Source organism: Hydractinia symbiolongicarpus, chromosome 4, assembly GCF_029227915.1.
Source record: "Hydractinia symbiolongicarpus strain clone_291-10 chromosome 4, HSymV2.1, whole genome shotgun sequence".
NCBI lineage: Eukaryota > Metazoa > Cnidaria > Hydrozoa > Anthoathecata > Hydractiniidae > Hydractinia > Hydractinia symbiolongicarpus.
The window spans coordinates 19,752,710-19,777,229 of NC_079878.1; the positions used below are offsets into that span (position 1 = coordinate 19,752,710).

Sequence of the window (24,520 nt, forward strand, 5' to 3'; positions counted from 1 at the left end):
GCGATAGTCTATTTAAGCTGTATTGCATCTTAGTTAGGATGTCACATCACATGATACATCCTAATTAAGCGGATATTTTAAAATTTTAAATTTGGCGGAACTCCGTGGTGCTACGAAAAAACTAATGTATTGGAGATGTTTATATGCACTTAAATATTGGATTTATTCAGTTTAGCTAGATAGATGCTAAAACTCAGTTTAATGTGTGTTTTAGACGAGCAAAGTTTTGTACATCTTAACTAAGCTGTAAAACACCTAATTAGACTGTATCATACATCCTAATTAAGCTGACATCCAAATTAAGCTGTACAGCTTAATTAAGAGGATTTCCCTGACTGACAAAGCTGAACCGAATCGCCGAATAGCTAACACTAAAGAACATAGACATTGTACATTGAAAGTTGACACTACTGAAGAGCACAACATAAACTTAAATATCGATTTAACAGTTTAATTTACTCGCATATTAGCCAACTCATTTGTAATCAACACGTCGTCGTCCGCATAATAATGGGGATAGAATAACTTCTAGAACCACTCATTATTTTGATTGCATATAATTAACTTAACTCACATAACTTTAAATGTACAGATAAAGCATATTCTTACCACTTTCTAGAGCCAGGACCGTAGTTACGGGGATGACTATACCAAACTTTGGAATGGACCATGTTTTCGGTGTCCTGACTTCACGAGCAGGCAGCGTAAAAGAAATCCAACATGGCCGAGAAACGGCCCTTGACAAAGAAGAAAGACGAAATGGTCCGTGTATTATTTCGCGGAATTGCCTCGCTTACTGGTAATCAAGCACAACTTACGGCGCGAAATGTTTTGTAAACAACAACATACCCCAAAAAAGGATAAGGAACGAAACGAAAGGAAATCAAGGTAATTTTTGGAAATATTTCGTATTGTATTCATATTTTAGTGTCGTGAGAAATTTCTTTATACGTAGTAACCAAAGCCTTTATTGAATACTCATCGTGAGTAAGTTGTAAATATTCAGTGCGCGAAGCACATTTGAACTTACTTTTAAATGCCTCCTTTCCCATCCACATTATTTGACTTTATTTGTGTGTAGCTAGCTACCAAATTATAAATATTTCAATTTGAAGAGCTCATACTCAAAATAAATTACTTCTCCTTTGGTAAAAAATCCATTAAATTTCTTGCAATTAATTCTTGGAACAATATTTAAAATCCTTTACCCTTTAAAATTTCTAATAAAAATACAATTACAATGAAAACAATTCTTCATAAACTTCAGGGTTCAGAGTGACCCTGGAAAACCAGGAAAAAGTACCTTTTTGGAAAAACTCAGGGAGAAGATAGATATATGTACATATTTTACATGGCTAGCCTCACTAATATCGAGGGATATACCCTGTCTATTATTTCCAAGAGGGCCATGGCTTAGATGGAGAGTCCTATTGTATTTAATGCTCATTTTTAAGCTACGCAGACCCAATTAGGGCCCGCACTCTACTAGACAACCCCCGGCAACATCCAACGGCCCACACATGGAGCCATCTCCCCAATTTCCCTCACATGGCTTGGGTTAACCCAGGGCTATGGTAACATTCACTCTCCCATGTTGAATCGCCGTCAAGAGGAATTAAACCCCGGTGTCCCACACAGAGTACCAGAGCTATAACCACTAATCTACGGCGCCACAAAGAACCTGGAAAACTCAGGGAACTTTTTTCTAAGTCAGGGAAAACTCAGGGAAGTTTTTTTCTCCTATATAAATATGTTTTTTGCTGCGTATTTCTTTGTAAAGATATCCTTTCCAGTTTGACAAGACAATGTGTAGTAGTATTTTTTATATATTTGTTTTATATTTTCATGTGTATGTATGATTTTTATTGCTTGTACTTGCTTTATTCTACATCATATCTATCTTTTGCAAAATGTAATGTAAGATATATCAACTTATATCTTTGATAACAATATTCTATTATTGTAGTAAAAAATAAAGGATAAAACATTCTTCAGCAAACAATGGTTGAATGATCCAGGATCTTGACCTTCAATTGGACAGGTAGTTCAGACAACTCAGGGAAAAATAGTATCTTTGTGTATAGACTTCGGTAAAAAAGGGTGTTTTTCATGATGTCTTCCAGGGAAAAACATCTATATTCATTGAAATTTCAGGGAAAAATATTCTGATAAGCCACTCTAAACCCTGAAATTGTATAAAACCTTATCACTTTTCGAATTGCCAGTGCTTTTCTTTTCTCTCCATTGTTGCTTTGTGACTTGATGCTAACAGTTTTTGACAGTCCCTCTAAATTTAAATTTATCCCTGTGATTACTTCGCCAAAATGTTATCTTGACCTTGAGTTGTTTTGTGGTTTTGTCCCATGTGATGTTTTCCAGGTAGCCATCACACTTTTTAAGCTTTTGCTTGTGGTGGTTATCCCTTCATTAGGTAATTTTGATAAGCTTGCATGAATAATTTTTATTATTTTTATTGTGTTCATACTATCTAATGGAAAATAAATAAATGATTAATTGATGATTGATCTTAAATGAACAAATCAAAACAAACTTGGAACCGACTGTGCTCTCAAACTTCGCTGCTATGTTTATAAGAACTAATAATTATGCCAGAACAAATAGGAGCAAATTAAATATTCTGTCTTGTTTATCTATATTCTGCAATTTAAACCCTACAGACCACGAGTGTGCTGCAAATTGTAAACAAACATTCGGGGTAACACATGTTTTTACCATGAATAAAATAATAACATACTTAAGAAATGTTTTTTGATTTTTTTAAAATGTGGAGTGTCAACGCTCTGAAAACCTTTTTACACATGTAGGGAAAGATCGCTGAGAGTAGAATTGATGAATTGGCAGCAAGGTACATTTGTTAAAAAAGTTTTAAAAAAATTTATTACTTTATATTTGTCCTATATCTAATGTCTCAAATGTTATCTACATAAAGGACTTACTTTTATTGTGACCAAGTTGAAGTTGAAATCCGCGAAAGGTCTGTATTGGAGGAATACACTACACAATTGATAGTAAAAGACAAAGTGATTCTGGATCCTTTCGAGCTGAAAGATAATTGGGTGAAGGAACGACAGTGAGGAAAACATTTTAAGTTGGCCATCTGTTGATTATGTCGATATTGCACATTACATAGGATTAATGCAACCAGACTTTCTTAAAGGGGAACTACACGCAAAAATTATTTTTTAATATATTGTCAAAAATAGGTAATATATTTCAAAATATAAAAAAGTGAAACTTAATTATGTCAGTTTTTACCTCAAGCAATTTCTTAGCTTGAAATATTCCTTTTTTCAATGGACCGTGTAAAAACAAGAAGACTGGAAATAGTAAAAAAAATGACGTTGCAAAGTGCGACATGTAGCAAACCGCAGAGAGAGGCCTCCAAGAAAACACATTGAAAAGAAGAGGAGACATTACAATTTGTTGTAACTTATTTTTTTATTAAACAATAACAAACAATAAGTATATACCAAAAATAAATATTTTTTATTCGTCAAAAAACAACGACAACCAACAATATTTCTTAAATAAACAAACAGTCTTCAAAAAAAAAAATTGATGTTTTCATACACTTTTGATGCATTGTCCCTCTCCCGTTGATAAACCGTTATAATTTTAAAAGAGGTTAGAAAAAAAGAAATTGTATGGACAAAGGAGAACATCCTTTTTTGAATTCTTTTGTGTGATATTAAATGAGAAACAATTCAGGGGCTAATAGGGACAAGTTTTTTAGTCTCTGAAGTAAATACAAAACTCGTCGGACAGCACCAGGAACAAGAAGACTATTTCCAGGATGTGCTTTACTTTCGTTTGATGTTTACAATGTTGATGACATCGGTTCACCCATTAGGTCACTCTAGCAAAGTAATATGTTTACCCCCTGTCAAAAATTAGATTTTATATTCGCTGAAAACAAAAACAAAAAAACTTTGCCTATGAGTTGCGGGAAAAGATAATCATAAGTGGCGAGCAGGACGAAAATTTAGCTTTAAATACTAAATTTATATATTTAAAAATAGAAGAAGGTAACAAACGAGTGAAATAATATTAGTAAAATAAAAGTGAACGTAAATTATACAATATATGCAAATACAAAGTATACTTTATTTTTTGCATTCAAGAAATCCAGATGAACTTTGTCTTACTATCATACCTCTCTGGAAACAATCGCCAGTGAAGTGTTTTGAGCAGATGTAAAAACCAGCATCTTTGGGTAAAAACCCTTCCCTTTCAATCGCTTGTAACCAGTTTTTATGAAGTTTGTTGTTTGATTTTTCTGAAGGTATCTTATGGAAACTAAGCTCTTTTTTAAACCTGGAGCGACTTGTACAACCGAAAGCTGAGCAACTTGGCATATTTAGCATAAAATTGAGGAATTGCCAGTAGCATTTATCAAAACTATAAACGATTTACAAATTTGTTGCTGTAATAAACCAGCCACTGCATAAAATTGCGTCTTCCGCACTTTGCAACGTCACACATCACGTTTGTCCCAGTCTTTTTTTACGGAATTGGGGGTTGGGATTTCTAGCTGTATTTTTTTTGGGGGGGGTAAGGTTTGTATTCTTGGAACTTTGAAGTCATATGAAACAGTAAAACTAGTTGAATTTGTTTTCTTATGGTATTAGTAACAATATATCAAAAAATAATTTTTGCGTGTAGTTTCCCTTTAAGAGACTGCAAAGTGATGATAAACAGGGAAAATGTTACAGATACTTTGTGGAATTTCTTTATCACCTTATCAGTATAGCCTTTATTTTTACCGTAACATGTCTGGGCAGTCACAAAAAAAGAGAGAAAATCTTCCTGGTGGTGAAATCATGTCTTCCTATTGCACTTGCACTGCTGGACTGGCTGGTACTTGTAATCACATTGTAGCATGCTCTTGCGCGTCAAGCATTCTGTGAGATACAACCCGACAAAACCAACATTGACAAGCCAACTATGTGCTTGGAACGAGGCATCTGAAAGCAAGTTTGATCTGAAACCAACTCGCATTCAGGATATTTATTTTGATAAAGCACAGTATATGAAGAATGCTGCCAGTAAAAATAAAATAATCAAGGACAAAAATATTTAAAGAATTTTCTCCAAGTTGGCTTTTGCTCTAAGAGCTTTACCAAATAATTAAAGATAATATTTATGGATCTTCTTGCTTGTGGGAGGTTGTTGAAGGCGAAGCTTATCTAGGGAGCGCATTGATAAGATAAATAGCATTGAATGTCCAAAATTATTGGAACTGCCAAAAAACTTTAAAAAAACAATCAAGTAGCAAGTTTTAATAAATACATCAAAATTACAGACAAGCAAAAGTCGTAAAGAAAAAAACAATAAATCAATCGTTAGACGAAACTTGGTTCAACCAAAGAGCTGGTAGAATTACTGCTTCAAAATTTTACAGAATATTCACTAGGTCAAAAACAATCCAAACATTGGAAGAAAATAAAACAATAAAAATTTTGATATATATTGTTTCAGAAGTAATGAACTACAAAACAAACATTACCACATTTACCCTAAAGCATGGCATATCAATGGAGCAACACGCGGAAAAATTACATAGCTATGTCAAAACAACATAAGAACTTGAAAACATAGGAAGCTGGTTTAATAATGAATATACATAAACCATATGTTGCTGTTTCTCAAGATCTGGAAGTTGAATGTGACTGTTGTGGAAAAGGTTTATTATAAGTCAAATCACCTTTTTAATCAAATAGAACAACCAACTGCATGTAATTTACCCTAGTTGGAACAAACTCTTAGCGATAAGAATAAAAATATAACCACATTAAAAACAAACTGCATAATCTGAACAAACTCTTGACTGTTTGTCGGAACTCAACAGTTGTTAGTGGCACTGTCCAATTGATCAATAAGCTGTAACCATTTTCCCCTTAAATCCTTTTCCTCTTTCTCGGTTTGAAATGGAAACAACCTACATAAGTAAAAAGACATAGTTTGTATAAGTTTATGTTTACATGAACAAGCGACATGACTATAACTCACAAACTTAGCTAGCTAATAGTTATTTCTTTACCTGTAAGGGGGATCACATTCACATAGTTTGTAATCACCATTAGAGTAACTGCTAACAACACAATGTCTTGACATGTTAGGGTAATGTGAAATACAATTTCAACTTCAAAGAATAAAGAAAAGATTAGCATGCGAGATACACTATTTCGATTCCACAATTCGCAAATAAGGGATCATCTACAAAATTTGTAGCAATTTGTATTAAAAAATTCGTATATGCTATACAAATTTTCTTTTGCCATACAGTAATTAAATTTGTATGAAAGTTTTTTAAAATCTTATAAAATTCGTATGATTTTTAAATTAAATTCTTATGAGTTTAAAAAAATTCGTATGAGTTAAATTCGAATGAGTTGTAAATTAAATTCCTATGAGTTGTAAATTAAATTTCTATGAGTTAAATATGTTTTAAATTAAATTCGTATGAGTTTTAAATTAAATTCATATGAGTTTTAAATTAAAACAAAAATTGTGAGTTTTTAATTAGATGCGTATGTTTTTTGTTTTTATAAAAAATTCATTAGAGATTTTATTAAATTCGTTTTTAAGTTTTTAGGATTAGGGTTAGGGTGTAGTTTTCATTTAAGTTTTTATAATTAAATGTGTATGGTTTTTTTAAAAGAAAATGTTTTTTTATTAAATTCGCATGGGTAAGAAAAAAATCTCATATAAATACGGCACAGTCCAGATGTGAGCCTAGGCTTACGCTCAAGTTTCACACCTTTTTCTTGGAGGTGGTAGTTGTTTATCTTTTGTTCTTATTAATTATCTTGTGAGTCTTGTAAGTCATTAACTTTGCGTTATAAACAAAACATTCTTGATTTATTTAAGAACGAAGAATGGCGATAAAAAAGCTTCGTTAGATCAAATTTTTAAAGTCTAAGAACAAAGAGCGGCTATAGAAATGCTTTTTTAGATCGCGTTTTAAAAATTTAAGAACAAAGAACGGCGATAGAAAAGCTTCATTAAATGACATAAAGTTTAAGAACAAACAACGGCGATAGAAAATCTTCATTAGATCGTGATTTAAAAGCTTATGAACGAAAAGCGGTGATAGAAATGCTTTTTTAGATCGCGTTTTAAAAATTTAAGAATGAAGAACGCTGATAGAAAAGCTTCGTTAGATCGTGTTCTAAGAATTTAAGAACGAAAAGCGGCAAGAGATAATTATTTAATTTCACATTAAAAGTTTGAATCATTTTGTTAATAAGTACCAATCCTTCGAAATTCGCACAAACAGCGTTTAGAGATGGTTGTCTGTAAGTTTTAATCATTTGAAGTAATAAGAACGGCATTTAGAAATTGTTAATGTTTATTTCAATTCTATGAAGAAACTATATTGAAAATTTAATAGGTATGACCATTCGTTTAAAAATTCGTATCGCAATTTGTATTGAAAATCTTAATAATTCGTATGAAAGTTCGTATGAAAGTTCGTATAAGTAAGAATATAATTTGTATCACAATTCGTATGAAAATCCTATAAAATTTGTATGAAAATCCTATAAAATTTGTGTAGGATCTTTTAAAAATCGTATAACTAATTAACACTATACAAATTGTATACAATTTTTATACGAATTATAAGGAATTAAATTTGTATATATTCGTATATAATGTCATACGAAATTTGTAGATGACCCCTAAAGAGTACAAAGTTTTGTGAAATTTGATTTAGAGGATGGTCTATATATGAAATATTGACACTATTTGCTAATGTGAATTTCAAATTAATTTTTCAGCTGTGTATTTTTAAACGGTCATCATCAAGTTTTAAAAATGAAAACTGGAAACTTTTGAGTGAAATGGGTGGCATTATAATACAGGATTTATTTTAACATTTTCACTGCATTTGATTTTTTCATAAAACATCAGAAGTAGTGTATAAACTTAAAAATTTGCATGTTTATTTTGATGGTAAATTCAGATATGTTGGTCATTTTTGCTGAAAATGGTCGAACATTTTAAGCATGTCAACTCTAATCCAAAAATTATAGTCAAATTAATCTACTATGCTATTTCGGTGATTAATCTTTCCAACATGGCTATCAACATGTTTTTTCTGTCTATTGCAGTTTAGTTGCATAGTTGCAACAATCTTATCAGCTAAGAACATTCTACCAAACTTCTTTTTGATTGCCCAAATATATGGGTTTTTTTATTATTTGCCAAAAACGTCAAAAAGTCTTTGGATTGGCTTATTAAGCTGGGAATAGACTATTTAGGCTTTGTGCAGTCATGTTGAAAATATCCAGCAGGAATTCATGTTGTGACGTTAAACTTACCCATTAACTTTTGAGACATGCATTTTTCAGTGACTTTGAAGAAAAATGAACCCATCCGCTATGCCTGTCACAAACATAATATATTATTAAGTTATAATATTTCTTTAGTCACTTGTTCAAAGGTGATTTTAGCTTGCAGGTGCCAGATACAGGAATTTAAAACAAGTTAGTTAATTTATTGCAAGAATTGGGGGTTAAAAATATGCCAGGCGTTTAAGGGTGTTTTTTCATTAAGCGCGTAAAATCCTGTTTTAAAAAAGCATTAAAACCAAGATAAGGAAAACAAAGCAGGGACAGGTCTATATACTAGCCACTTTTATACTGAGATTTAAAGCAGGTTACTTAAAATGTTTTATTAAGTTTTATCTACGAGGAGGCCTTAGCAGCTCTGGATGCTCACTTCTTACTTCAAAAGAATGTGCCCTATGAAAGATCAGTGTTTCATAACGCTAAACAGAACAGGAGACGAACACACCAAGACCAAGTAATTGCCGCATGTAAATCTTATTCAGAAAACGCCACTCACCAGAACCAACAGATCGAGAACACGAACCGAGAACCAGACATGAATTCTGCTGACAACCAACTTAATATACAGTCACGTCCACATCGAGTGCACATTAATGCGTTGTGTCTCTTTCTCTTTTAATAATCTGTCTATGGTTTCATTTATTTTAAGAATTATTTATGCTATATAAAAGCATATGAAATTTAACTGTCAGAATGTTGTGTGACATTAACTTGAGAAATTTAGTGTTGAATACACAAAGAAAATTCACAATGCACTTAAAAGCACCTTGGTCAAGTGAAAGTAGAAAAAGAAGACTAAGCAATCCAAACAACATGGCAGAGGCAAAAATATCTCTTAAAAGAATATTATAGGAACAGTTGAAACAAGCTGATAATTGGTGCAAGGAAAAAAAATGTCAAGGAAATTCAGCTATAAAATCAGGCTCGTTTTCATTGATCAGGAATCGAAGAACTGTCAATAAAAGACTTGATGGTGACATAATTACTGGATAGGAAAAACAATATTGTAGCTTGCTAACACCACCCAGCAAATATTTTAAATAAAATTCTTTTTTTTCTCTGTAGATTGTACTAAACTCTGATCAGTTTGATCAGAGTTTAGTACAACGCATATTTTTTAAAAAAAAATGACCCTGAAGGGGGTTACCGAAATTATGCCAAAAACATTTTAGCATAATTTCCTGATATTTTTTAAAAAAGAATCAAAAATATTTATTGTTAAGAGTGATAAAATGAAGAAAAATCTTCTTTATCTTTTAGTGTTTTCAATAGTGTGCTCAAAGTTTAAAATTCCTTAAATATATCTAATCTGTATAATAATTAAAGAGAGTTATGCAGAACGAATAAAAAATTGCATCCCTACATATAACATAGGTATTATAACTCCAGAAAGATGGGGAAAAACAGACAGACAGAAAATGTATATAACACTTCTTAGACCGCCATCTTTATAATAATCTCACATGTACAAATCTCATAAAGATATACGCGGAAAACACAAACACATGGTTTTAAAGTATAACCAATAGCATAGAACAAAATGTAAACATAAATGGCGGATATATAACAATCCTCCACCAATAGTCCACAGTTTAAACGTATACAATGCGGTTCAAGTCATAGTCCTCGAAATGCTTTGGTAAACGGCGAGATCGTTCAGGTCGAGAATTGGTGTCCTTGTTCACATCTTCTGCAACGTCTTCAAACGGCTCAGATGTCTCAGGAACAGGTAACTGGACCCTTGGCTCGATTTCAGTAACGGTTTCGTCAACTTCTGACGGTTCAAACTGTGGTAGCACAGCCAGAGGTGGGTCTGTCTCTACCATTGCTGAATCAGCTAATCTCTCGCCGGTTGCAGCTCGCATTTGATCGATGTGGCGTTGAACAATTTTCTCTCCCACTTCAACATCGTATGTCACAGGTCCTCTCTTTCTCGAAATGTTTCCTCTCACCCACCGTGGTCCTTGACCAAAATTTCTAATCAGTACCTCCTCTTGGTCTAGAAATTGCCGCAGCGGTTTCAATCGATGACTTCGATTCTCAGAATCCATCTGTTTCCCCTTGACTGTCTGTTTCAGATCTGGTTTAACGAAATGGAGGGCACTCCTTAATTGACGATTGAACAGTAGTTCTGCAGGTGACCTGCCCGTGGTGGTGTGTGGTGTGATGCGGTACGTGAACAGCAAACGGCTTACTCTGGTCTCAATGGATTGACCATTCGATTCTATCTTTTTAAGACTGTTTTTCACAGTTTGGACGGTTCTCTCTGCTTGTCCATTTGAAGCAGGATGGTATGGTGCAGAAAAAATGTGTCTGATGTTATTTCGTTTCATAAATTGCTCAAATTCAGTGCTTGCGAAACACGGTCCATTATCACTAACACAAACTCCAGGCAGGCCATGCGTGGCAAAGATTTTGCGCAGTTGCTCAATAGTCGCAGTGGAGGTGGAGCTATTCATGACTATTACTTCCACCCATTTTGAAAAAGCATCAACAACTATCAAAAACATTTTGTTCAAAAACGGTCCCGCATAATCCATGTGGATCCGCTCCCAGGGTTGGCTTGGGTATTCCCAGGAATGTATTGGTGCTGCAGCTGGCATTTTTTGGTGGATTTCACAGGTTTTGCAATTTTTGACGGTTAACTCAATCTCAGAATCCATCTTTGGCCACCACACAAAACTTCTCGACAAACTTTTCATGCGAGTGATCCCTGGGTGAGACTGGTGAAGTTGTCCAAGCAGTTGTGGTCGTAACGAGCTTGGTATAATGACACGAGAACCCCACAGCAAGCATTGGTTGTCGATGCTGAGTTGATCCTTCCTTGAAAAGTACGGTTGTAATTCTATTTCTCGGTTTACTTTCCAACCGTTGGATATCAAGTCCAACACTTTGCTCAGGACTGGGTCACGACTTGTATGTAGCTTAACATCAGCGGAGGTTAGTGGTGCCTGCACTAGGTCCATCATGTGAATTGCACTTTCATTGTTCGAGTAATCAGAACTGTCTGCTTGAAGTGGAAGGCGGCTTAGACAGTCAGCGTTGGCGTGATTGACACCTGGTTTGTACTCCAAGACGTAGCTATAAGCAGACAGCAGGAGGGCCCATCTCTGAACACGAGCAGCTGCAAGCGGTGGAATTGGTTTGTTTTGTCCGAATAGTCCCAAAAGAGGTTTGTGATCAGTTATAATTCTGAAAGACTGTCCATAAAGATATTGATGAAGCTTTTTGACTGCGAATACTATGGCTAAACCCTCTTTCTCAATGTGGGCATAATTCCTCTCTGCTGGAGAAAGAGTCCGTGAAATATAACATACGGGCTTCTCGGAACCATCATCCATTACATGGGCGAGAACAGCACCTATCCCATAAGGAGAGGCGTCACAGGACACAAGGATCGAACGTTGGGGGTCAAAATGCGTCAGCAACGGTGCTTTATATAGTAGAGCTTTCGATTCGGTAAACGCTTTTTCTTGTTCGGTTTTCCAGTGAAAGGTTGTCCCCTTCCTCAGCAGACGATGCAGTGGTTCAATCATTGCAGAAAGGTTTGGTAGATAACGATTATAATAGTTGAGCATTCCGAGATAAGCCTTTAACTGTGTAACATTCTCTGGAGGGGCTGCATTCCTTATAGCTTTGACCTTCTCTGGTGAAGGCGATATTCCTTCCTTGGTAATGTTGTAACCCAGATAAGTCACCTCTTCTGCTAGAAATACGCATTTGACTTCCTTCAGTCGCAATCCAGAGCTTTCAATCACTTGCAGGACTGACGATAAATTTCTCAAATGTTCCTCATCATCCTTACCAGATATTAAAATATCGTCTACTCGCACTTTGGTACGTGGTATATGGCGGAGTCGCCTATCCATTTCCCTCTGAAAAATGCCGGTGGCGGAATGTACTCCATACTGAAGTCTTGTGGGGCGGTACAAGCCACGGTGTGTGTTGATTGTGAGGTATTCTCTTGTTTCCTCGTCCAACTCCAATTGCTGGTATGCATGACTCAAATCCAGCTTTGTGAACTTTTCACCCCCTGACATTGAGGCGAAAAGATCTTCAGTTCGTGGAATTGGATAAGAGTCACAAGGTGCAGCCTGGTTTATTGTCTGTTTGTAATCGCCGCATATTCTGATAGTACCGTCCTCTTTCTTTACCGGTACGATAGGGGCTGCCCATCTTGAATATTCAACTGGTTCATATATGCCATCTTGTACAAGTCTATCAAGTTCAGTGTCGATCCTGTCTTTTAAGGCATACGGGACTGGTCGTGCTTTGCAAAACTTTGGTGCGACAGAGGAGTCCACAGGAATATGGACTCTAAAGTCCTTCAGCAATCCCATACTTTCCGTAAACACGGCGGCATGCTGTACTAATATTTGCTGTAGATTGGTATTGCTAGAATGCTTGACCTGGAACAAACTGGGCCAATCTAACTTGATTACTTTTAGCCAATCTCGACCTAACAATGAAGGAGATTCCCCGGGTACGATAGTCAATGACAGTGTGTATTTCTGTTTTTGGTGTTCAACGTTTACAGCAGCTGATCCCAAGGGTGTTATGATTTCCCCTGTAAAAGTTTTTAACTTTAAGTTACTAGGCTGGATGGTCAACTCTGGAATGCATTTCCGTAATGTTTTTTCACTTATCACCGACATCGATGCACCGGTATCGACCTCCATCTTGATGGTTTTTCCTTCAATACTGACATTTACAAAAAGCGGTTCAACTCTGCTCCCTTCTAATTTATACAGGTTAAAGATATCGGACTGTTCAACAGTTTCGTTGTAAACATTTCCTTCATGTTCGGACTCCAGTTGGTTTATTGGTTTCCGGGGTGGTCTGGATTTCTCATCATTTCGTTTCTTTTGACGACATTTTTTAACGGTGTGTCCTTTTTTGTGGCAATAATAACATTCAGCATCCTTGAATGGACATGCCTCTGCTGTATGTTTTGTCCCTCCACATCGATAGCAATCCCTCCCTGGGTTGTCTCGGGCTCTCTCCAAAGCGTGGACACTCTCTGAAATGTTGCCTGTCGCTTGATGTTGGAGAATGCTTTTGGAGTAGCTTGCTGCTGATTCCATAGAACATGCAATTCGTAGGGCTTTGGCTAAGGTGAGGTCTTTCTCACTCAGGAGCTTTTGTTGTATTTTTTCCTCCTTAATACCACAAACAAGTCTATCTCTTAACATGTCGTCCAGTGTTTCTCCATACTCTCAATGTTCACTGAGTCGACGCAAAACTGCCAAGTACTGGGAAATTGTTTCAGAAGGTTGCCTATCACGAGTGTTGAATCTGAATCTCTCAGCTATCGAATTGGGAGTGGGATATAAATGATCTTTCATTAATTGTACTAGCTGGTCATAAGATTTGGAAGCAGGATCGTTATTTGACAAACCTCTCAACAGCTGGTAGGCTTTGGCTCCACATGAGCTCAGCAGGATTGCTCTCTTCTTGGTGGCATCTGCAATGTCATTTGCTATGTAGAACTGATTCACTCTCTCGATGTAATTGTTCCAGAGTTCCGTTGCCGGATCAAACTCTCCAATTTTTCCGTAGGTAGCCATTTCGGTAATATATCCTCGTCGCCACTTATTATAACTCCAGAAAGATGGGGAAAAACAGACAGACAGAAAATGTATATAACACTTCTTAGACCGCCATCTTTATAATAATCTCACATGTACAAATCTCATAAAGATATACGCGGAAAACACAAACACATGGTTTTAAAGTATAACCAATAGCATAGAACAAAATGTAAACATAAATGGCGGATATATAACAATAGGAAATATTTACACTTAAATAATTTATAAAAACATATTATTTATCATCTATACCTTTTTAATTTATTTCTTTATTTTTTTCGTTTTTATCCTGTTATGTTATGTTATCCTGTTGTCTGTTTAACAATAACTAGACCCAAAGTTCTGCGAAAACACTTTTCCTTTAATTTTAGATAAAATATTCATGAGTTATTAATTATTCATAACTTTTAAGTGGGTGTAACCATGATTCTTGCAGGTAAAAGCAAAGGTCTTTGATTTGCTTTTTCTTGAAATAAAATTTTCAGTCGTAACGGTATATATTTTTGTCGAACACTCCCCTCCATCTCGTCAAAATTGTACGAAAACAAGTTTGTTGCATCAATTATATCTTTGGCTACAAAACTTTGCTTTTTTTTACGCAGAAAGTGAGGAAATATCGAGTTATTGATCTATCATGCTTAAAAATAGATAAATCTGTCATAAAACAGCTATTGTGACACAAAATATGCTATATTTTTGGAACCACGTGTTGTTTTGAGTAAAAAAAGCAAAGTTTTTTAGAGCTGAATAAGAGCTTTGCAATGATATTTTTTTCGACGAAAAAATGAACTGGAAGGGTGAATTTTGTATATAATTTTTTTTCAACTTTTTCATTTTTTTTATGAAAATATTTTATCATCATTCTATAGAGGGGATATTTTAAATATACTGAGTATGTGTCTCAGGGGGTTACCGTATCCTTAAAGAATGATTCGCAAAACCTACTTAAGTCATAAATTATGTGATTGCAGATTGTGTATAACTTGTTTGATTTTACGATGTTGTATTTATAGGTTTAAAAATGGTCTTAATATCTGCTACTAAATCTGAGCAAGAAGACAAATCATTCCCTTGGGAAAAAGTTACTTTTACGTTAAGCCCTTCTGGTGATTTTTATGTGGATGATGACATGAGAAAAGCATGGTTGGATTATGGTTTTATTATTGTTAAGCAATTGTTTTCATCAGAAACAGTAAAATCTTTAGAGAAATGCGCAATGGACCCGAATGTTCATGTGAGTAATATGTTTAACCTTGCTATTTCAGAAGCTTACAATTCGGAATAAGTAATAATCTGAAATTTTGTGTGCACAAGAAAATTTCACCCACATAGTAAATGACTTATACCAAGATACCATTGAGCTTGGTTCCCATTGTTGTGTAAGTGTGGTTTAAGATTTTGAATAAGATTTTTATTTTAAACCATAATATAGGTGTTTTTTTATGTCTTAAGGACTTTGGCATAGAACCTGTGTAAACAACAGGTAAAACACAACCAAAGATAAAACAATTTTGATTTTGTGGCTTAAATTTCAAAGGTGCAGACATATGTCGATAATTTTTCAAAAATTTGAGACATAAAACCATTTTATTTAATTTGAGAGAAATCAGAGTCGTGATTCAATGTTGAATTTTCTCCCAACCTGTTTTACAGCTACATAATAATTTAAACTAATTCTCACTTGCACTTTTGTTCAAACATTTATGTCATGCACATTTAAAAAAGTTAAACCTATCGAAATAAAGATGGCAGGATAAGGATCTATTTTTTTTTTACAAAAATTTAAAACACTTGTAAAATCTTTGACCATGTTATCACAATAGATGAAGATTTTAAAATATGATAACTATCTGTCAGTTAGCTCTGTGTACTACATAAATGCTACTATTTTAGAGTGCGGAATTTATATATAGCAAGTATTTTACAAAACGAGGAGAGTGTCTTCAATTCAACTTTCTTACTACTTATGGTACAGATAGACATTTAATTAAATGTATATGGTTTCACGTAAAGCCAATGTTCTCATTAATAGAAAATTACGAAGAAAAAATAGGAGAATATTCATCTAATATGCGTCAAAGTAAGAAATGTGACCACTTTCTTATTTTAAAAATCACTAAGAATTGTGAAAGATTTAAAAACAACACTTGTTAATTGCACTTTTATCTTGTGATCTTTACTTCAAAAAACTATACTTATGTTTTTGCTGTTAAGAACTTCATTTTATATATGTATACATAACTGGAAAATGCTTCTTCATTAGGAGCGCCTGCAACCACGCGTTGATGAAGAAGGTTACAAAGTCAATTTTGTACTTTGGAATAACTGGGACAATGGGCTGTTTGGTGCTTGTTCAAGATGTGAGAAAGTAGTGAATCCTATGGAAGAATTTTTAGGTTTGTTACATATTTTCCGTTTCAAACTGTTAATGCAATTTCTATGGTAGTGTGTTTTTTCGGGCGTGTTCTTTTTGCCTCATGGAAACTAAACACATCAATCTGATTTTGGTCATTTTGTGTATTAGTTTCGTTTTTAAGAGCAACTGATTAACTCGTAAATTAATTCTTCAATTAATTAATTATTTAATTTTAGCCCTTATCCCTTGTGAAAAAATAGATTTGTCACATCAATCGAATTGTGTCATACAGTTTCAGTTTTCTCTTTTACAGATCAATTTTTCTCTAAAACAACATTAGTTGTAAAATTTCAAGTGTAAAAAATTATTTTTGATTTTTAGCTTTTGACTTGACCTTATTAAGAAATTTGAGAGACAATTCGATTAAAAAATAAAGAAAATATCTGTAAAATGGGAGTGGAACTGCCTGAAAGGGTGTGATAAGGCTTAACAATTTCCAGACTGTAATTTTGTCCAATCAGGACACTACTAGCATGTTTTAAAGAAATTAGCTTTTATCCACATATTCAAATAAGAGTTAATTTTATAGGTGGGGAAGTGTATCATTATCACACCAAACTTGTGTTAAAGCAGCCTTGTGGTGGAGGGGCATTTAACTGGCATCAAGATTATGGCTATTGGTACAAAAATGGCTGCTTAAGTCCGGATTTAGCGACATTATGGTTGCCACTGGATAAAGTTAATTCAAAAAATGGTTGCTTAAAGGTTGAATGTTAAAAAAATTGTATCTATTTTTTGTTTATTTTTGTTATTTTGTGAAGTTTATTTTTCATGAACTTTTTTTCATAGATCATTCCTGGGTCACACAAGCTTGGACGAATTGACCACATAAACATAAACAATCAAGTTACTGCAGACCCAGAACGAGTTTTCCATATCTTGAATAAATATGGTTTTTTATATGTGGAAATGGAGCCAGGAGATGGATTGTTTTTTCATTCCAATGTAATGCTTTTGTTGCTGGACGCAGAGACTGTGTCATACAGGGAGAGGATTGTTGCCAATTGGGCCATGACCTCAGTTTTAGTGAAATGTGTAATTTTAAATAAAAAAATGGTGTGAAAAAAAAATCTCTTGTAGTTATTTACACCATATTTATTAATATTAATATTTTCTTGATGTGGTATAGCTAAAATATTGACCACATCATTTAAGTTTATCAAGTTCACTAAATAGGTATGTCTTTAACACAGAAACACAGAAATTCTCTACTTAAATTCAAGCAACAATGGCCAATGATCAGACATTATTTGCAAAAGGTGTAAAAACAGCAAAATTACGTTACGTTTTAATACAATTTAGTTTAACCTATTTTTTTTTTGTTTTGTTCTTGCAGGTGCTACATTCAAGCGATCAAAATTGGAGTGAAGACAGACGCTGGGCTGTAATTTCATCATATAACCTACGAGCAAACGACCCAGTGTATAAGCACCACCATCCAAACTATTACTATCTTCAGAAAATTAAAAACTCTGAAATTGCTTCGTTCCATGGGAAGTTTGCCACTGATTATAAATTTATGGTGGATAGTCAAGACAAGTCACTGCGAGAAGGTTATGGCCAAGAAGATCGTGTAAAATAAATATATGAGTTCAAAAGGTTTGAAAGACTGGATCATATCTTTTTCGCCTTAATAAAACAATTTGAGGAGTGCAGAATATACTTTTTAAATTTTATAAGCAGTAGCTAATATTTCTAGAGAGTCTGTAAACACCAGTTCAAAAATTAATGTAAATCAGTTTTAGCAACTTCCATACTCTTCTATTTAGGAGCTGTAGTTTTATATTTAGCCAATTTTTTATAGTTGTCTTTTGTTTTGTTGTTTAATCTTTCTAAATATTGTTAAAAAAATATTATTTTTTTATAATTTTTAACATAAAATTTTACTTAGAAATAGAAACGTTAAATTGATGAAATCTTTTTTTACGTAGGCAATTTTTAAAATGATTTGTGTATATTTCTATATTTTGATAATTTACATAAATTAATTATCTGGTCTTTTTTAGTTGTGTCGATATAATTTTTTAGTGAATATATTATACCGATCCTTCTGAACACAACTAACAATCCTATTACACTACTACTCAAAAAGAAGGTTTATTGTGATAAATTTTACGTACGGAAATATGCAAAGAATTCATCTTGTTTTTAAGATATAAAAAATGGATAAAAATACAAGTATACCGCAAGATTATTCACAAGACGATCTTGTTGAATTGCTACGACAATACTACAAACGGTTATTTCCATGTAAACTGTACCACAGATGGTTAGCTTATGGCGGAGGTATAGGTTCATATTTCTTTTTCCCTGTATCCAAATCCATTGTGATTTCCCATTACGTGAAATATGTTTTTTTAATGATTTCAGTGTCGAAGAACTATTTTGGTAATCGTGAGTTTTCTTTCACCCTGAAAGATGATGTTTATATACGATACCTTTCATTTGCTGATGTAAGTGAATTTGAAAAAGAACTAATAAAGAGAATACCATATAAAATTGACATTGGAGCTGTTTACAATTACAAGGTAAAATATGTTGGTTTTTTAAATGTGATGTACAACTTGTACTGAAAAATTACCCAGCAAACTTTGCAAGTAGTCTTCTAAGTGTGAAATTAAGGTACGTTTAACCTTTATACATCATGATTTTTAATGTATACACTTGTGTTTTAAATTTTGATCTTGGTCATCATGAAGGTTTAAGGCCAGGTTGGCTGCCATCTAAGGATGAAGTGTGACTTATTTGCAGGTCCCGAGATAACTAAATGTCATAGTTATAATTATTCAGTCCAGCCTGATTAAAATGAAGCCTTAACCTCTGTTGGTTGAATTTTCTCAGTTATTGTAAACATAAAGAAAGAGAATGGACACATAATAATCAATCTACATATGCACATCGTCTGGAAGCTACTTGAGTGTGTCGCTAGCACATTGCAACACGTAATCTAGTGGGTTGTTCTACATTGATAAAACAGGATTTTGTATTTTTTGGTGCCAATTTATCTGTTATGAAGTATGTTATACACCGGACATGTAGCTAACATATTACAATTCTTATAGCTTGTGAGAAATCGATCTTTCACTAAATAATATTAAGTCATTTCATTTTTTTAGCCAAAAGATCACAAAACGCTGCAAGCTGGAACATTTAAACCGATGGAGAAAGAATTAGTGTTTGATATCGACATGACTGATTATGATGAAGTCAGAACTTGTTGCAGGTACCGAGCATTGTTTTGATAAAATTCATCACGTGATCAAGTTTCCAACTACTTTGTGTATTTCATGTTATTAATGGTATGCATTGTTTGTTGAAGACATGCAATTTCAAAATGACAAACTATAAGGATACAGACACTAAGGATACCTTTGACTTCATAAAGGGATAATACCTCAATTTTTTAATTTTTTTTATCAATAATATGTGTTGGCCTTGATTTTTTCTAATGGACTGTAGCTTGGCATTTTATGCCACTCAAGTTTATTAAACTTTCATTGTTCTGAATTTTTTTGTTTTTATTATGTTTCTATCGTTATTTTCTACAGTGGTGCGTCGATCTGTAGAAAGTGTTGGATGTTTATGACTGCCGCGTTGAAGATTCTCGATGCTGCTCTCGAAGGTATGCAACATTACCAATTCTGTTTTTTTCTGTTTTTATAACGAATGCTATGTAAGAATTGATTAATACTTAGGTTTGCTCATTTTTTTTTTATAAAAAGAAACATTTGTTAATTCTTTGCATGTTTTATTCAGAGGATTTCGGCTTTAAATACCGTCTGTGGGTGTACAGTGGTCGACGTGGTATTCATTGTTGGGTGGCAGACAGTGCAGCACGCAAGTTGACACAAGCTGGTCGCTCAGCTGTTGTGGAATATCTTAGTGTTATCAAGGTAACAGAGTTTCTTTCTGTTAACAGTGATCTATAACTTGTTATTGCTGTATTGGAAGATGTGTTTATTTATCAGTTGTTGTTGAAACAGCAAAGAATAGAAGTGAATGCATGCTTTAAATAGAGTTGGTAGTTGATAAACCGTTGGATTACCTATTGCCTACACGTACACCAATATTTTGTAGTGATTGCGAAATGCTTAATATTTGAAATCATAAACATAGACGTATAAGAATTACATCTCTGCTATAATGTTATAATTATCTAAGAATTAAGAAAAAGAAAACAAGATAATCGATAGTAAACAAATAAGTCTTTTTGTTGTGTTTGTGAATCAGCCTTGAGGTATCAGTGCTCTCAATCGCACAAAATGAATAAGTTTAATTTAGATAAGCTTAGATTTCTAGCACATTAAAGTATTTTTTGTCTTATTTTGATTGTCTGTACGGAACGATTTTCTACAACAAGTGAAAACGAAATTAAGAATGAACTCGCGCATGTTGTTATCATAAATTAATAAATTTGTCATGTATCAAATAACTTTATTTGCTATTAAAGAAAGAACTACATAAACCATGACTGAAATCGAACTAATAATCTATTGAGTATATCAGATACAATAGTTTATGCTTGATTGATAAACAAGTCATCTCACTTGTTCTCTACAAATTTCGTCATATATTTCTCGTTTTATAGTCTCCTATTATATCACTCGTCAAGGGTCGTAAATTATTGTTATTTTTGTTCTTTTTAGGGTAGCGATTCACAAGTAAAAAAAGTTTATTTCAAAGGTTCAAATTTGCACCCTTCACTGGCGTAAGTTTTCCTTTATTGTTTATTTACATTTAATTTTTTTTTTTTGCCATTATTTTCTTCTTTTTTGTATTCTGAAATGTGGTTTTTCGAAACAAGCATACTGTGACGGTTGTTATACGACGTCACAACGATTGTTATATGACGTCACAGCGGTTTTATATGACGTCATAACGGTTGTTATATGCCGTCACAACGGTTGTTAAATGACGTCACTTCTTTTATTTATAGACGCGCCAACAAAATTGTGAAGGAATTCTTTTGCAAGTACTACCTAACAGAACAAAACATATTAGACAAAGAAGAGCAGGAAAAAATCATGCTGAAATTAATACCCGATGAAAGTATCTTTTCCGTAGTAATATAGCTACTTATCCTGTGTTGTTTGTGGCTTGGGGATCCTGGTGAAGTGAGGTTTCTGACAAGTTATGAGAAATTCATGTCATCGATTTCGAAGACTAGGAAAAGCTCGTAATTTAGAGATTTGACGTGTTTGTGTTGTAAATAAGGAAAATGTAGAATTGTCTTGGACTGATCGATTTTGCTTCGCCTTCAAATTAATTATCGTATTTATTGTGCTCTCGTATTTGTTGCACACTTCCTTAATATACATGTAAGCAACTCGGCAGAAAGTGGAAAAGGCGTGGAAAGATGGCAACTTCAGCACTAAAGAAAAGTGGGATATCCTCGAAAACAACGTAAACGCTAAAATGACACTGGTAAAGTTTATTTTTTCTTTTATGAAATAAGATTGCGGTGTACAAACAGTTGTAAATGTTTCTTTTAAACCTCTTTTCTTTGGCAAAGATCTTATTTGCTAGTACTTTTAAAATTACACAACCATTGTTCTTTTAGAAAATAATACTTGACTCATTTTTAGAAACACGTTTTGGAAGAAATTATGTTTCAGTATGTTTACCCCCGTCTTGACATCAATGTCAGTAAAGGATTGAATCATTTATTAAAAAGTCCTTTCTGCGTCCATCCGAAAACTGGTAGGTGTTTATTACTTCTAAATCTTTACACAGGATAGCTAGTTTAAAACAGTCATCAATGTATGTCTTGCATTCTGAATGTTTAGCTACATTTGTTAACCATAGGTACATTTGCGTATTCATTTTCCCCCTGTTGGCGCAGGTTCACCTGTATTTGTGGCGAACTCTTTAACTACTCGGCCACACGCACCGACTTTTGACAATTCTTTTTTCCTTTGCTCTTTACCGCTCCTTAAACCATTTTTAATGTTGAATATTTAAAGCATTTTAGTGAATGCATAATTTTTGAACGGTTTATTTGATTTTTTTTGTTACTTACATTGTGGTTTGTAAATTATTTATATATGTAGTTCATTATAATATCTATTTTCATTAAGGTCGAGTGTGTGTACCAATCGATCCAAAGCAAGCAGATGAGTTTGACCCTATGAGTGTACCCACATTGAGGTTAGAACTTCGCTACCCAACCTATCTATTTTGTGAAAGATCTAAATTTTGAAAACATGTTCTTTTGTGATAGTTTAAAAGAAAATTCTTTTAAATATATTGAGAAACTGGTTTGTTTGTGAGCACAAAAAACCAGCATCATAAGCGCACAAATGTTTGCGTATATTTCAGAAAGTAAAGAAAGTAGATTTTACGAGTACTCATTTTTGCGGATGACAACATTTTCCGAGATGTCTCGATTAAATTTGTTTCTGTGTGCAATGTTATAAGGAAGAAATTTCGAAAGGGAGCGTCCACGAAGTGCGTACGAACTTAGTATTTGGTAAAAACGTACAGGTGTGCGCAAGAGGGGGAAGGGTTTCATAAGATTGTACGTACGATTATCTATATTTTCTTTTACATACATCACATACAGGGAAAAGGCGTACAGGCGCGTACAGGAAAGAGGGTCGAAAAATGGAATTATATAATTAAAAGCAGTAAAGCCCTCTGTCGTCCTTTTATATTCTTTTAAGACAAAATTCAGTTGTGCAGATTTAAAAAAAAGTTAATGCTTCATTTTCGAATATAATGAAAAAATTTGCGCAATCGGTGAAAATTGATATACGAGACGTGGCTATCATCGTTTTAATTTTAGTCAACTGTTTCAAGAATTAGATGCTGCTAAAGAAGCAGCTGATGGAAACGAGGCTGATATGAAGCAAAAAAAAGGTAGTTTAAATATTTCATTTTTCATGTTTACCAAAAACATTTCTTATTTTTATAGAAAAAAATTACAGAAAATAAATCTAGTTAGTCTGTATACATTTACAGAAAATATCCGCTAGCCTAAAATCAAAAGTATTTTTATATAAAAAATATTTTTTCCATCTTTGATCTTTTTGTATCACAAAAAACACGAAAATATCTAGAATTCGTCAAATATACCTTTTCTTCCAATCCAATCGACTAGTAACACAGGGTGGCCACGACTCCCTTATAGTCCTCTTTTCAAAAAACATTTTAAAGTCCTCTATTGTCCTCTGAAAAGATAAAAGTGTGACCAGATCTCCTCTTTAACTCCTCTATATATTTTTCAGGTACACTTATAATAGTTCAATAGTTTCACTATTATGATTTTACGTTTGTTTCAGTGATATAAACTGTTAGTTCTATACCCTTCACCGCAAGCTTTACTTCAATTGTTTATAAAATTGTATTTTTAATTTCAAAGATTATATGAAGACATCGCTAAAGCATGGCATAAAAATTTTTCAGAAGTTTATAACCGATATTGAAGAGAAAAATAAAGAAAATAGAAGAAGTGTCAATGAACAGAAAGGTATGCTTTCCATATATACATGATTGGTTTACACATTTACAACCACCAGTGATCAACTGGACCAATTTTTTGCGGATGTTGAAGATTCTGTAATTTTAGCAAAAACAAAACCTTGTTTTGTAAGGTATACGAGAAATGGAAAACAAAGTTTCGTAAAACTTATTTCTGCAGTTAATTTGAACCCGTATGGTATATTATTTCTGTGTTTCCTAATTTATATATTTCTTTTTAGCTCAAACGGGAGATTGGTGAAAAATTTGTCGAAATAACCGTGTAAAGAACATTTTGGATCGTTCAGAACTTGTTTCGCTTATGTTTTAACTGGATGAGTAACGCGTTATGGGTATAGTTTTCAAGTGACAACTTGATATCATTGACTAAAGATTTTATTCCGAATAGTAATAATTTGTTCGGCGAGCGGAACACTGTAACATTTTTATAGTGGTATGTGTACGCTGTAAAAATCATCGCTAATTTTCAGGAAAGACATTTTAGTTGTAAGAGAATTTAAGAAAATTTAATTTTGCGGACGGAGAGTAAAATTAATTTTTGCAATTTTTTTTGTCAAATCCGCAAAACTTTCTCGCCAAATTTTTGCTTAAGATAATCAGGAAAAATAAACGTTCCGCATTATCGCAGTTAAAGGACAGTAGAAATATCTTCGATACAA

At 33.6% G+C, this 24,520-nt stretch overlaps 3 protein-coding genes across 4 annotated transcripts; 2 read left to right on the forward strand and 1 right to left on the reverse strand.

Annotated features, from left to right (window-relative positions):
• Positions 1-731: 731 nt before the first annotated feature.
• On the forward strand, positions 732-18,350 carry LOC130641702 (L-proline trans-4-hydroxylase-like). The gene is made up of 6 exons (XM_057448625.1): positions 732-888; positions 14,980-15,200; positions 16,230-16,362; positions 16,912-17,087; positions 17,172-17,327; positions 17,719-18,350. The coding sequence occupies exons 2-6, from the start codon at positions 14,988-14,990 to the stop codon at positions 17,962-17,964; spliced, it is 924 nt and encodes a 307-aa protein (XP_057304608.1). The 5' UTR covers positions 732-888; positions 14,980-14,987; the 3' UTR covers positions 17,965-18,350.
• On the reverse strand, positions 9,968-13,567 carry LOC130642304 (uncharacterized protein K02A2.6-like). The gene has a single exon (XM_057449393.1). The coding sequence runs from the start codon at positions 13,565-13,567 to the stop codon at positions 9,968-9,970; it is 3,600 nt and encodes a 1,199-aa protein (XP_057305376.1).
• A 160-nt stretch (positions 18,351-18,510) lies between the features above and the next one.
• On the forward strand, positions 18,511-24,396 carry LOC130641701 (DNA primase small subunit-like). 2 transcript variants are annotated; one of them, XM_057448623.1, is made up of 13 exons: positions 18,511-18,668; positions 18,753-18,910; positions 19,499-19,605; positions 19,931-20,004; positions 20,139-20,275; positions 21,029-21,090; positions 21,319-21,431; positions 21,706-21,806; positions 21,968-22,082; positions 22,460-22,529; positions 23,167-23,240; positions 23,743-23,850; positions 24,083-24,396. In XM_057448623.1, exons 1-13 carry the CDS (start codon positions 18,545-18,547, stop codon positions 24,100-24,102), a joined length of 1,263 nt encoding a protein of 420 aa, XP_057304606.1. In that variant the 5' UTR covers positions 18,511-18,544; the 3' UTR covers positions 24,103-24,396. The 2 variants fall into 2 exon arrangements, with proteins under 2 accessions (XP_057304606.1, XP_057304607.1); XM_057448624.1 differs by having other exon boundaries at positions 23,167-23,237; positions 23,739-23,850.
• The last annotated feature ends 124 nt before the right edge of the window (positions 24,397-24,520 follow it).